A 16,049-nucleotide genomic window follows, 5' to 3' on the forward strand; every position below is an offset into this window, starting at 1 on the left:
GTTGAACTTAGCCAATTTTCACTACATACACTACCTTTCTCATGTTGCGGGGGCATCCGTGTCTGTGACACATTTCTAGTTAAAAACTATAAGAGCTACAGCTTTGAAACTTTGCACACTTGTTTATCATCATTAGTTGACTGTGTAGACCAAGAACCATAACTCGGATGTGCATTTTGTCAGAATTATGTCCCTTTTTGTACTTAAAAAATTTGTGTTTCTGGGTTAAAATTTTTGTTTAGGTCCACCTTTTTTCAAAAGCTATAAGAACTACAGCTGTAACACTTATCACACTTGTTTATCATCATTAGATGATTATGCAGGCCAAGAACCATAACTCTAACCTGCATTTTGTTAGAATTATGGCCCTTTTTGTACTATTCTGAACTATAACTTTTTTCTTACAATGTCGTACTGACCAGCACAAGTTTGCAAATGAGCGATGGCACCCATAGGCGGTGCTCTTGTTTAGATTTTTTGACATCTTTGAAAATTCACAAAAATGACAATTTCTCAAAATCAATTACATATGTTGCTTTGAAACCTTGTAGGATTGTTCAGAAACTCATTTTACACCCCAATGGTGAGTCCTGGCCCCCTAGTTAGTGACCTTGAAAAAATTAGCATTTTTTAGATTGTTTTCACGCCTTTGAAAATTCACAAAAATGACAATATCTCAAAAACTTATATATATAAACATATATTGCTATGAAACCTTTGAAGATGGTTCATAAACACATTTTATACCCCTGTTGTGCGCCTGGCCCCCTAGTGACCTTGACCTTGAAGAAATTAGCATTTTTTAAAGATTTTTTGGGCATATTAAAATCACACTGTCCGTCCATGTGTGAGTCCGGTAAATTCTTGTCCGGGCTGTAACTGTTTTATCCATCAAGGGATTTTGAAATCACTTGGCGTAAATGTTCACCATAATGAGACGACATGTCATGCGCAAGACCCAGATTCCTAGCTGGAAGGTCAAAGTCACACTTAGAGGTCAAAGGTTAACATGGTCTGTTTTGTGTCTGGTCCATAACTCTGCCATCCATGAAGGGATTTTGAAATAACATGGCATAAATGTTTACCATAATGAGTTGACTTGTCATGCGCAAGACCTAGACCCCTAGCTCCAAGGTCAAGGTCACACTTAGAAGTCAAAGGTGAACATGGTATATTTCGTGTCCGGTCCATAACTCTACCATTGATGAAGGGATTATGAAATTACTTGGCATAAATATTCCTCATAACAAGATGACGTGTCATGTTCAAGACCCAGACCCCTAGCTCCAAGGTCAAGGTCACACTTGGAGATCAAATGTTAACATGGTCTGTTCCTTGTCCGGTCCATAACTCTGCCATTGATGAAGGGATTTTGAAATTACTTGGCATAAATGATTCCTATAATGAGATGAGGTGTCAAGCACAAGACTAAGACCCCTAGCTCCAAGGTCAAGGTCACACTTAGATGTCAAAGGTGTTTCTTGTCTGGTCCATAACTCTGCCATTTATCAAGGGATTGAAAATAATTTGACACAAATGTTAACCATATTGAGAAGGTGTGTCACGCTTATGACCCAGTTCTCTTAGGTCTAGGTCAAGGTCACAAAATGATATGTGTTTTTTTCCGCATACAATGTCGCATTCTTGGGCCTACTTTGGGGCCATTTGTCACCAATAGTGACAGCTCTTGTATATATTTTTTTATGCCCCCAAAGGGAGGCATATTAATTTTCAGCTGTCCATCCGTTCGTTAGTTCGTTCATTCGTTCATTCGTTCGTCACAACGTTAACTTTTTGCATGAAGGCACTTCACTCGCAAACCACTGCACCCAGGACCTTCAAACTTCACGTGCTGATAGTACTTATTGAGTTCACGACCCCTACTGACTTTGGGGTCACCAGGTCAAAGATCAAGGTCACAGGGGCCAACGTTAACTTTTTTGCATGAAGGCACTTTTCTCGCGAACCACTGCACCCAGGACCTTCAAACTTCACATGCTGATAGTACTTATTGAGTACACGACCCCTACTGACTTTGGGGTCACCAGGTCAAAGGTCAAGGTCACAGGGGCCAACGTTAACTTTTTTGCATGAAGGCACTTTTCTCGCGAACCACTGCACCCAGGACCTTCAAACTTCACATGCTGATAGTACTTATTGAGTACACGACCCCTACTGACTTTGGGGTCACCAGGTCAAAGGTCAAGGTCACAGGGGCCAATGTTAACTTTTTGCATGAAGGCACTTTACTCGCAAACCACTGCACCCAGGACCTTCAAACTTCACATGCTGCATACATGCCATAATTTTTCAGAACGTTTCCGAGATTCTGAGTAAAAATTTCCAGGATTTTTACCTTTTGTCCGGGACATACATCGTGACATTGGTATTCGTCTGTTTCATGCAAAAAATATCGTAATATTACATATAGTTTTGCGAGATAAACATTGTTCACTCGCTTACAATATTTTAATTTGCTGTAAATGTCGTCTAACTTTCCAAGGGAGGTAAATACATGTATGGGTAATACACATCTATAGTTCGGCATGTGAATTTATTGCGTTCCCGAGGTGAACAGAATTAGGAGACTTACTATATACGAAGAATCCACCTGGTCATCGTGATTTAGATTCTAGCTAATTTGGTATCATTCTAAAGCTTAAACATTTATCTAATAATTAAATTGAATCCCTAAAGGAATAAAATATATCTTGTAAATAAAATCGCCAATATAAAATATTTGGAGTCGTGTCAATTTCCATGGGTCGGTCGGCAAAGGCATTCAATATTTTAATTTAGAATATGTGTGACAATCGATCTTGATCTTAAATTATTACAACCTTTTAAAATAATTATCGTTTAATTGACCATTTTCAATAATCTCTTCCATACAGGCTACATGTAGCTTTACCGCCAGCGTGCTAAAAACAACGAGATTTATGACTATTCTTCCTAATTTAAGTACCATAAAACAGTTATTGATTGCATAATCCTGTCAGTTCTTAATCAGGGTCATCATAATAACTGACTGTAACTTAATCAGTGTCATCAAAAGATCGTCGCGTGATCAAAGCGGACTTTATCAACACGTGTCCCACTCAAGGGCATGAAACTGATTAGGAATAAACAATGTGACAGCGGGGACTGTTTATTGTGTAAAATTCAACAACTTGTAGACAAAAAAACAAGTTTTTTGGGGGATTATTTTAATTTTTCTGGGACATTTCAAGACTGTCCGGGACACCGGGACAAGTATGTAATTTCTGGGACAATCCAGGACGTATCACATGTATGCATGCTGATAGTACTTATTGAGTACACGACCCCTATTGACTTTGGGGTCAAAGATCAAGGTCACCAGGTCAAAGGTCAAGGCGCTGCAGGGGCATTTGTCACCATTAGTAACAGCTCTTGTTTTTTTATGCTGTTAAAAATCCACAAAAGAACTTACAATGTCTCAAAAACCGTTACATAATTATATTGCTTTGAAACCTTGTAGGATGGTTCAAAAACTCATTTTACACCCCCATGGTGAGTCATGGCCCCCTAGTGACCTTGACCTTGAAGAAATAAGCATATGTAAGATTTTTTTGAGGCCTTTGAAAATTCACAAAAGTTACAATGTCTCAAAAACCGATACATAATTATATTGCTTTGAAACCTTGTAGGATGGTTCAAAAAATCTTTGTACATCCCAGCAGTGAGTTCTGGCCCCCTAGTGACATTGACCTTGAAGAAATCAGCCTTAGCATTGAATATTCCGAAGATCTGGGTTTTAAAACTAATTTTGCACCTACTACATGAGTCAAAGCTAAATCTGTGGGCGAGACACTTTCAGGTGATGGCCTTGTTAAACAGTGCAACTGGTGACTTGTGTATAAAACAGTACAATCCAAAGGGGTTCAGCATGTTAATCAAATCATGAAATGAAAGTGATGCAAAAAATATCTGGTCTGCAGTAACTATAAAATATAAACAACATAAATGCTGAAATATCATTTATATATTGTAGCGATCATTGATTTTTATTGACATTAGTTTTCATCTTAAGGTTTAGCAGTAATTAAGCAGTGACAAAATAACAATGTTATTGATTAGTTCAACCATTAGTCTTAAACTCAATCTTATATAGTGCTGATCAATTGCTTTTAGCTGTCGTTGTACAAAATGACATTTCGTGCAGCCATTTCTATATACATGCACGCTGACAGGCATCTCCGATAGATCAGATCGTAGCTAATGGAAATCCCTCAGTCAATGTTCATATTTAATGTCTGTGAGGTATAAATGAGAAGTTGGCAATCTAAATACATTAATGTTATGATGATGTAACATTTGTATAAGTAAAATGATAAATTTGTATCTTTATTATTAGGCCTAAAAAAAATGTTTGTTTCCAGTAACATGCTAAAAAAAATTAGGGCAGGTAGGTTGGAATTTTTTTTTTTTTCGATTTTTTTTAGCTCACCTGAGCACGAAGTGCTCAAAGGTGAGCTTTTGTGATCACACTGTGTCCGTTGTCTGTCGTCGTCGGGCTGTCTGTCAGTCGTCCGTCGTCAACAATTTGACTGTTAACACTCTAGAGGTCACAATTTTGGCCCAATCTTAATGAAACTTGGTCTGAATGTTACCCTCAATAAAATCTTGGACGAGTTTGATATTGGGTCATCTGGGTTCAAAAACTAGGTCACCAGGTCAAATCAAAGGAAAAGCTTATTAACACTCTAGAGGTCACAGTTTTGGCCCAATCATAATGAAACTTGTTCAGAATGTTACTCTCAATAAAATCTTAGACGAGTTCGATATTGGGTCATCTGGGATCAAAAACTAGGTCACCAGGTCAAATCAAAGGAAAAGCTTGTTAACACTCTAGAGGTCACAATTTTGGCCCAATCTTAATAAAACTTGGTCAGAATGTTACCCTCAATAAAATCTTGGACGAGTTTGATATTGGATCATCTGGGGTCAAAAACTAGGTCACCAGGTCAAATCAAAAAAGCTTGTTAACACTGTAGAGGCCACATTTATGACTGCATCTTCATGAATTGTGGTCAGAATGTTTATCTTGATGGTCTCAAGATCCAGTTTGAATCTGGGTCATGTAGGATCAAAAACTAGGTCACCAGGTCAAATCAAAAGAAAAGCTAGTTAACACTGTAGAGGCCACATTATATCTTAATGAAACTTGGTCAGAATGTTGATCTTGATGAGCTATAGGTCAAGTTTAAATCTGGGTCAGGTGGGGTCAAAAACTAGGTCACTAGGCCAAATCAAAGGAAATGCTTGTTAACACGCTAGAGGCCATATTTATGACTGTATCTTCATGAAACTTAGAATGTTATTCTTGATGATCTTTAGGTCAAGTTTGAATCTGGGTCATGTGGAGTCAAAAACTAGGTCACCGTGTCAAATCAGAGGAAAGGCTAGTTAACACTTCAGAGACCACATTCATGACCATATCTTAATGAAACTTGGTCAGAATGTTAATCTTGATAATCTTTAGGTCAATAGGTCAGGTGAGCGATACAGGGCCTTCATGGCCCTCTTGTTTTATTAAGTGAGACTTTTCGGAAATTATTTTTGTGTAGAAAAATGAATACAAATAATGCGGTTGTACCTTTAGAGCATCAGTAAGTTGATTTCTAACATCACTGACCATATTTAAAGCATAAAAAGTGCAGTTTTACAACTTTTTGTTAAAAATTTGGAAAAAATATTCTCCAAGGCCATAAAAACATTTGGGGTCAAGCCAAAAATTTAGGGTAGGTCGGGATACCGGAAACAAACAATTTTTTTTACGCCTTAGTCCATAAACATCAGTATTTGTCAGAATACCTTTCATTTTGGATTCATTAAGCTCATAAATAATTAAATGATTGCATGAAAAACTTCATAAAATTATTACAGTTCTGGACTTGGGCCATCAGGTCAGTGCTTGTTACTAATAACTGAAAAAAGGTTTGGCCTATTAATTAACCTTTAGCCTTCTGGCGGTGAGTGATTCTGCCTTTGCGACCAGTGCAGACCAAGATCAGCCTGTACGGATGTGCAGGCTGATCATGGTCTGCACTGTTTGCTATTGAGTCAGTAAATTTTCGGTGAACATCCCTTCAAATAATAAATGGTATTGTCCAAATATGTTAGACCAGTCTATTAGCATGGTAAAGGTTAACATTAAATTTTATACTGTTCAATCTGTTGGTTTGAACCAAGGCATTTAGTTTGAGAGATTTAGCTGAGATTTTATCAGTGCTTTTTAGCTCGACTGTTCGAAGAATAGGGGAGCTATCCTACTCGCCCCAGCATCGGCGTGAGCGTCACACAAATTTTAAAGTTTGCTTACCACCCCAAATATTTCAAAGTCCATTGAGATATTGCTTTCATATTTTGCATACTTGTTTACCATCATGACCCCAGTCTGTAAAAAGGAAGAGGCAACTCTTTCAAGCATTTTGACTGAATTATGGCCCCTTTTCGACTTAGAATAAATGTAAAAGTTTGCGTACCACCCCATATATTTTCAAAGTCCATTGAGATATTGCTTTCATATTTTGCATACTTTTTTACCATCATGACCCCAGTCTGTAAAAAGGAGGAGGCAACTCTATCAAGCATTTTGACTGAATTATGGCCCCTTTTCGACTTAGAATAAATGTTAAAGTTTGCGTACTACCCCAAATATTTTCAAAGTCCATTGAGATATTGCTTTCATATTTTGCATACTTGTTTACCATCATGACCCCAGTCTGTAAAAAGGAGGAGGCAACTCAATTAAGCATTTTGACTGAATTATGGCCCCTTTTCGACTTAGAATATGCTTATTGTAATGTTAAAGTTTTACTCATTGCTTATATTAGACTATCAAGCACTGAGAATAGTCGAGCGCGCTGTCCACTGACAGCTCTTGTTTACATTCTAGCAGGGAACTTCATGGTCAAGTGGTTAAGGTCACTAACTTCACATCACTTGCCCCTCACATCTACATGATTGAGTTCTGCTCAGAGTGTGAGGAAGCAATCCGGCTGGCTTGCAAAAGGCCTTTGGGAGCTTCCTCCTGTTGCCATGTTACTTAAAACCCAACTAAAGAAAACATTTCAATAATCATGTCCATTCAATGATATGGCAATTTGTTTCATGGTAATATTAGAAGGACTTCTGAAATATGGCCTATAATATTAGAACAGACAGGCATTAATCAGCAATTTGCCATCAGTATGGAAACATTCAGATTGTATATAGATATCATCTATATTTGCATAGTGATTTAGTAGTTAAGCTGATTCATAGAACATTCAATCTGTCTGTGAAACAACAGCTTTAGGCAAGACATGAAAACTTGTTTCATGTCTTCCAGTTCAGTTATCTGTAATGCATATTACTTAGGCATGTATTGAAAATCTTGGCTTGACAAACTCTTTGAAAGCAAGTCATCCTGCAGGATTTTAAAGTGGCAAATGATAAATCGGCTTTCATTTTTAGTTGTTGAAATGTTTCAACTTTTCGTGGCTCCATTTTTACGATTTTTAGCTCACCTGAGCACAGAGTGCTCATTTTGAGCTTTTAGCATCATTCAGTGTCCGTTGTCTGTCTTTCATCATCCATAATTTCTTCTGCCTATCACCAATCAAATTTAGACCAAACTTAGAATGAATATTCCTTGGGTGGTTATCTTTCAGATTCTTCCAAATCTTTAAAGTCATCCATGCAGAATTCTGGTTGTCATGGCAACCAAAAGGAAATTTTTTAAAAATCTTACCCTGAAACTGCTGGCTCCTCTTGAAAGTAATTGCACAGAAATGATCCTTGTTTGACCATGTACGGTACTTAATTCCTTCAAGTCATTAGTTTATAACATGACATCAAGGGGTAGGGCTAGTTTTACTTTGTATAGAAAAGTTAGAAAATCTTCTTTGAAACTGCTGATTAGATTGCAAAATAAATTCATAGCTATGTACCTTGAGTGACCCTCTAACAAATTCATTCAAATATTTTTTTTTTTTTTGTTAAAAAAAACATGGCTGCCAGAGGCGGGGCTACTTCTTTGCCTCTTAAACTACTGGATGGATGTAATAATAAATTCACAGAAAACAGACCCTCTGCCAAACTCTTCAACTGTTTTTACTGAATAAGATAAGTTTTTCAGTGTGTTCAGATATATAGCTTTATATTTCACACTGATCTGTGTACACAGATGCACTCTTGTGATGTAATTCTACTGCATGCAGCGCCGTAGCCACACTGAGGCAAACCGAGGCAGTTGCCTCGGTCAGAATTTGAGGAGCAAAAAAAAAAAAAAAGAGTGAAAAGTAGGCCTTTCACACTGATGAAAATTTCAGTTATAAAAGTTCATAAAAGTATATTAATATCACGAGAATATAACATAATATAATCTGCCTCATGACATCATTGAGGCAAGGTGAGTAGAAATCCTAACAGCCATATTGATAGCCTTGTCCATGCCCTCTCCCCAAAGTTTGCTGAGAAGTGAGCTACTCATCAAAGTCGAACCCAATTATTTATTATTATTATCAAATTTAAATCCAAAAACGCACCAGAGGCCACTATTTCATACTGAATTTTCAAAATATTTCAGGGGAAAAGCCCCCTGAAAACGAGGGTGAACCCTCTCCCGTACCTTAAAAATGAGACCAAAAAAGGCACCAGAGGCCACCATTTTATACCTGTATTTCATTTCTTCCATGGGGAGAGCCCCCTGACCCCACTAACTTGAGAGGATTCTCCTACAGTACCTCACATTTAGACCAAACAATGCACCATAGGCCACCATTTCGTATCTGTATTTCAAAATTTTCCAGGAAGAGAACCCACTGACCACCACTAGAATGAAAGGGAACCCCCTCCCATACCTTAAAATTCAGACCAAAAATGCACCAGAGGCTACCATTTGATTTTCATACCTTTATTTTAAAATTTTCTAGTAGGAAACCACTTGACACCGACCCCAACACGGACACAGTCCCCACTCCTTGGTTATAAACTAATAAACTACTAGTATACTGAAAAATAGCATGTTGTATGTCTTTACTGGTGGTTTTCTGATTTTATTGCCTTTCAATTACAAAAATGATTGTATCCGAGACCATATTAGAATAGGTTAAATCCTCAATTAGCCTTGTTATAAATATATTTTTTCTTAAAATATGAACATAACTGTGAAATATAGGGCTAAAAGGACGATTTCACTGTGATATAAAACAGTTTGAGAGTGCTTTAGAACACACCAGAGACGTTCTGGGGAAAATCCGGGGGGCATGCCCCCGGATCCCCCTAGATTGCCTCGGTTAAAATTTATGTCTGGCTACGGCACTGGCATGTGAACTCTAAAAACAACACTTTTTATTCAGCATTGAAACCATTGTTTGGGTTATTTTAGTTAAGAAATAATAAGTTCCCATGTGTGGTTTATCGTACAATAACCCGTGTTTTGAGTTCTTATGCGTAAGAATATATCACGAAGGCCATAGGCCTGAGTGATATATTGTTTCGCATAAGAACAAAAATCTCTGGTTATTCTATGATAAACCACAATTGGGAACTTGTTATTTCAATTCTAACACAACATACTTGCAACAACAGTGTTAGGAAAAATGGTAACTACTTTTTACGACATGACCTACACTTCATGCTACATACCCGGATTTGGCTGTTGACATTTCCTCCATGTATTCTCCCCATTGCTTAAGGATTGCAGCACATATTGTGTATACATGGCCATCAAACCTTTCATCAATTACACTCTAGTCCCCAAAACCACGGCGAATCTCGCAGATTGTTCCTGTAAGCAACAGATTAGTTGTTTGTGCCATTTTGCATCCGAACTTTGTTGTTGTTGTAGTTGTTTGCGGATATTACGATTTACATACGTCATGTGACTTCCATTCATAAAAAGAATTGCACGCAGGGGCAGAATGGCCAAAACAACCCTTTGCACATGCATGGGTTATCGCAAAGTAACCGTGGATTGATTTTCTTCTATGTGTATGTAGGTTATTTGCTGGTCATGTTACAATTCTTATTATAAAATGATAAGTTGATTGAATTCAATCTTGTCTTTTATTTTTAACTCTTCCATACCTCATGTTTTTATTTCGATGTAAATGAGATGTGAAACCAAAATTTGTAGTCCTTTTTGGCGCCATATAACCTATACTGTGTTGATGCGCCGTAAAACCCAAATAAATAAATAAATAAATTTATTTTTAGCTCATTTGATTTTTTGAGGAAAAAAATGAGTTATTGTCATCACTTGGTCGGCGTTGCCTGGTTAAGTTTTATGTTTAGGTCAGCTTTTCTCCTAAACTATCAAAGCTATTGCTATCAAACTTGCAATACTTGTTTACCATCAAAAGCTGACTCTGTACAGCAAGAACCGTAACTCCAACCTGCTTTTTGCAAGAATTATGGCCCCTTTTGGACTTAGAAAATATCAGATTTCTTGGTTAAGTTTTGCGTTTATGTCAACTTTTCTCCTAAACTATTAAAGCTATTACTTTAAAACTTGCAACTCTTGTTCACCATCAAAAGCTGACATTGTACAGTAAGAAACATAACTCCAGCCTGCTTTTTGCAAGAATTATGGCCCCTTTTAGACTTAGAAAATATCGGATTTCTTGGTTAAGTTTTGCGTTTATGTCAACTTTTCTCCTAAACTATTAAAGCTATTACTTTAAAACTTGCAACACTTGTTCACCATCAAAAGCTGACATTATACAGCAAGAAACATAACTCCAACCTTTTTTTTGCAAGAATTATGGCCCCTTTTAGACTTAGAAAATATCGGATTTCTTGGTTAAGTTTTGCGTTTAGGTCAATTTTTCTCCTTTACGGTCAAAGCTATTGTTTTAAAACTTGGAGCATTTAGTCGCCATTAAAAACTGACACTGCACAGCAAGTACCGTAACTCTGCATTGCTTTTTGCGAGAATTATGGCCCCTTTTGGACTAAGAAAATCATGGGTAGGTCAATATTTCTATTATACATAGACAAAAAAAATCAGATGAGCGTCTGCACCCACAAGGTGGTGCTCTTGTTTGAAAATGTGATGAAAACATACTATATTTTAATTTCTAGTTTATTTATTAGTGTAATGTTTATTTCAGATTCCATATTTCATTGAAGAATTACAGATCGGTGAGATCTCTCTCGGATCCGAGGTTCCTGTGATACGCCGTGCAAATAAACCATACCTTGACGAGAATGGTTTCTGGATTGACGTAGATGTCACTTACAGCGGAAAGTTCAAAATGACGATAGAGACCAAAGTGAACCTGCTAAAGCTGAAAAGCCCGGCAGCATCTAACACTGAAAGTAAAAAGACTAAAAGGTATATCAGTTACTGTCTGCTTCAGTCTCTTTGTTGTCTTACAGATAAATTAACAAAAATTAAATCATGAAATAATGGAGAGAAAAAAAAAACAGGAATTGTAGGATAAAATGTTATTTAACCTTTACCCTGCTAAATTTCTATATTGGATTGGTCCATCATTCAATTTTGGCAGTACCACTTGTTTATCAAAGGGGTGTACTGACCGAATAGTGAACAGTGCAGATCAGGCTGATCTTGGTGTCTTTGGCTGATCGCAAACTTTTTAAGGCAGAATCACTTGCAATCAGCAGGCTAAGATTAAATTGATATGATTATTTTCAAACATTGGCACCTACTTTTGGGTAATATGGCTCTAGCATTATTTTCACATATATTATAATATTCTTTGTCAGTAGGTCAAAGTTCGAGGTAAGGACTACAGTGATATGTTTATAATGAAAAACAGTTTTATCAATATTAGGACCATACATGGACAAAATTCAAAATAACAAAGTCATCTTGACCTCGTAAGGTTTATTAGGGTAAAGGTCAAAGACAAGTTTTAACCATTCCATTTCAGGTCAGCCATAACAGACAGTGAGGAGGAAGACAGTGCTGAATCTTCTACAGATGAGGAGGATGAACCAACTAACCTTGCTGATGATGGGTATGTTGTGTATCTCAAGGTTCAGTGGTACATTGAGGTGTAACAATAGATAACACTGTTTATGGATGGCAATGTCCTGATAGAATATATCAATAATGAAAACTTTGATCTATTAACTATCAGCAATAGTTTCCTAAACTTTCAATGTTTTCGCTAGTCTACACAAAAGCATATTTCTTTTACAGTACTTAATGTGTTATGAATTGACTTTTTAAGTATAAAAACTTTTTAAAAAATAGACCACGATACTATTAGTTCGTTCAAACTTGTACTCGAGCAACTGTGAATGTGTAAACTGTTCAGAAATAATGATTAGATAACAAATTACATGCTGTCAGCAATTGCAGTGGTCTAACACTAGCGAGTGTCAGTACTGTCAGAAATATGAGTCATATTGCAATAGTAAAAATGTGTCTCTGTCATCACCTCTCATTTGCAGCTTACAGTTTTCACTTGGTTTCTGACATGACTTTTTGTCATCCATCCAGACTAAGGAAAGAAAGTTGTTAGTTAATGATACTGTTTGTCTTTGCCTTAGTTCAGAAAATTTAGAAAATGTCGACTGTTTAATCCATCTTAATCTGTGACATGGTTTCTCATGGATACTGGCTTTTTTGCAGAATCCAAATATAAACTACACACCATTCTAAAAGTTTGTAAAAGTGGTAGTAGGACCTTTTTCAACTTTATGCCCCTCTTTGAAGAAACATTGTCGGTCTGTTGAGATAATTTACAGTATTGTCTGATAGATAACAATAGAACGGTTGATCTCAAAATGTTCAAATTTCATAGGATGATTACCTGATGCACTGTTAGTATAGGTGGATGATCCAGAGTCCGCGTCCAGAGTCGGGCATCCACAATTTACATAAACATTATCTCTCTGAAAATACTGGGTAGAATTACATAAATTGATAAACAGATCCCAGAAATGCAGGAGTATCTTGAAATTCTTGACGATGATATAGAAATACCAAGAAAAAATTCTGATAATGTTGTAAATAAGTTTGGACGAGATTTAATTTCGTTTTGTAAATCCTATGCACTATTTATAATAAATGGTAGATTAGGAGAGGATGCAAAAAGAGGCGATTTTACCTATGTTGGTCATCTTGGATGCAGTGTAGTAGATTATTATATTTGTTCAAGGAATATTTTTGACAAAGTTTGTAATTTTTCAATAGCATCTCGGTCTGAAAGTGATCATTTACCTATTTGTTTATTTTTAAGAGTGAATGAATATGTATACCCAGATTTTCAAGATGTGAATACAAGCCATGAAAGTTCAAATGTAGATATAAGAATAAGTATAAACACAGAAAATAGTGAGCATTTTAAAAATGTTCTTCGTGAAAATGCAATCAGCGGTATGTTTGACGCAATAGACTTGCAAATTGATGAAGATGCTGATATAGATGACATTGTTTTGAATTTTGAAAAAGCTATACTAGCTTGTAGCGATCCTTTTAAAAGGAGAAAGGGTAAATCTTCGAATAGAATGTCTTTCAAAAATACTTGGTATGACAAAGATTGCAGTGAATTGAAACTCAAAATGAATAAGCTTCTAAGAAAATTCCGCACTAGTAGAAGCATTAATGACCTTAATTTATACATGGGCTGTAAAAAACAATATAAAGCATTATGTAAAGAAAAGAAAAAAATGTATAAAAATCAGTGTCTATATGAACTTGAAGCTTCTGTCAAAAATTCTAAATTGTTTTGGAATAAGCTCAGGAGTAATGTAGGCAGTGGGAGTCATACTCCGAATATTACTTCTAGTCAGTGGTTTGAACATTTCAAACAAGTGTTTAGCTGTGATCCAGAAGAAAATGATGTAAATGCAGAGATATTTGTTGAAAATATAACTATGAATGAAGTAGAAGATATACTGTTTAATAACGATATAACTGATGATGAAATTATTGAAGCAGTTAAATCTCTTAATCCAAATAAAGCTTCGGCAGGCAATCTTATAGCAGAACATTTTATTTATGGAATAGAAATCTTATTACCATATATAAGGAAACTTTTTAATAAAATATATAGATCTGGTCACTTCCCATCAACTTGGACTAAGTCTATAATAATTCCTTTGCATAAAAAAGGTAACATTGATAATCCTGATAATTATAGAGGAATTGCTCTTGTTGATATTTTTAGTAAAGTGTATATAAGTATATTGACTACACGAGTAACTTTTTACTGTAATGCATTTAAAATAATCACCGAAGCACAGGCTGGTTTTCGCTCTGGATACTCTACTATTGATAATGGTTTTGTTTTATATTCTATAATTAGTAAATACCTAAGTATGAGGTGTAAAAAGTTGTATGTGGCCTTTGTTGACTTTAAAAAGGCATTTGACTCTGTTCATAGATCAAAATTATAAACAGCATTGATTCAAAATGGTATAAAGGGTAATCTGTTGAAATCAATTGTAAGTATTTATCATTCTGTAAAAGCATGTGTAAGAAGTAATGCATCATCAACTGCAACATTCGATTGCCCCCTTGGTTTAAGACAAGGTTGTAAACTTAGTCCAATTTTATTTTGTCTATTTATAAATGAGTTAGATAATGTAATCAGAAGTAGTGGAATTCATGGCATACAACTTTTACCAAATGATGTTGAAATTTTCTTGTTGCTGTTTGCTGATGATGTGGCCCTAGTAGCTGATACTGTTAATGGATTACAGAGGCAACTTAATGTCTTACATCAGTACTGTTTAGAGTGGAAATTAAAGGTTAATGTTGACAAAACTAAAATTGTTGTATTCAAAAATGGTGGTACTTTATCAAAAAATGAAAACTGGATGTATGATGGCCAGACCATAGAAACTGTAAATGCTTTTAGTTATGTTGGTTTAAATTTTACCTGCAGATTGTCATTGTATAAAATGTCTGAACATATGGCACTTAAAGCAAAAAAAGTGCTCGTATCCCTTTTAAAGAGTATGTATAATTTGTTACCAATGTCTTATAAAACTTTCTTTAAGATTTTTGATGCTAAGATATCTCCGGTTTTACTATACGGTTCAGAACTTTGGGGCTTAGAAGTCAGGGATTGTATAGAACGTGTTCATGTATATGCTTGTAAAAGGTATATGAATGCACCATTGTATGCTTGCAATGCTGCTGTTTTAGGTGATTGTGCCAGATTTCCTATGTATATATGGGCTTCAAAGAGATGTATAAAATTTTGGATTCGTATTGTTAATATGCCTGAAGATAGATATGTTAAGAAATGTTACAATATGCTTAAACACTGGGACCATCTTGGTTATAAAAACTGGGTTACTACATTGAGAAATAATTTGTATAGTAATGGCTTTGGATATATATGGGAGAAACAAGCAATAGATAATCCAAATGTATTCTTAAAACAATATACAACTAGATTAAAAGATCAATATTTACAAATTTGGAACGTTGAAATGGTTAACAATAAGAAACTGGTATTATATAAAGGGTTTAAGCAAAGATTTGTTTTTGAAGATTACCTTGAACACATAGATATTGTTAAATTCCGACGTAGTATTGTGTCTTTTAGAACATCATCTCATCAATTAATGATTGAAAAAGGTAGATATATGGGCTTATCAAAAGAAACCCGTTTTTGCATTCATTGTGATCATGTTATTGAGAACGAGTTTCATTTCCTGCTGGAATGTCCACTTTATGAGATAATTCGCATAAGATATATACCTGATAAGTTTTGGCGCCATCCAACTATACACAAATTTAATGTTTTAATGTCTAGCAAGAATTGCTTGTTACTGCGTAACCTTTCACAGTTTATATATTATGCCATGAAATTACGCTCTGAAATAATATCGTAACTTTAAATTATTAGGTATGCAATGTGACCTAGCACAGTGTATATTTATAATGTCATGTAATTTTGTTTAGATGTAACATCTTGTCATCACTTACGTTTTGTTTAATTATTTAGTTTTGTATTACCATATACCTTTACCTGAACATTTTGTCATGACAACATACACATATTTTATTATTTATGCTTGTATTATACTATTGTGTATGGGCCGGTGGCCTT

The 16,049-nt window shown here is 35.6% G+C and overlaps 1 protein-coding gene across 1 annotated transcript in view; it reads left to right on the plus strand.

Moving 5' to 3' along the window:
• LOC123564633 (testis-expressed protein 2-like) overlaps positions 1 to 16,049 on the plus strand; it is a 64,213-nt gene that overhangs the window by 24,429 nt on the left and 23,735 nt on the right. The window contains exons 4-5 of the mRNA XM_045358354.2: positions 11,121 to 11,344; positions 11,907 to 11,993. Coding sequence (XP_045214289.2) covers positions 11,121 to 11,344; positions 11,907 to 11,993 — 311 coding nt within the window. The remainder of the gene's footprint in view (positions 1 to 11,120; positions 11,345 to 11,906; positions 11,994 to 16,049) is intronic.

The sequence above is a fragment of the Mercenaria mercenaria genome, chromosome 2 (genome assembly GCF_021730395.1).
Source record: "Mercenaria mercenaria strain notata chromosome 2, MADL_Memer_1, whole genome shotgun sequence".
Classification (NCBI taxonomy): Eukaryota; Metazoa; Mollusca; class Bivalvia; order Venerida; family Veneridae; genus Mercenaria; species Mercenaria mercenaria.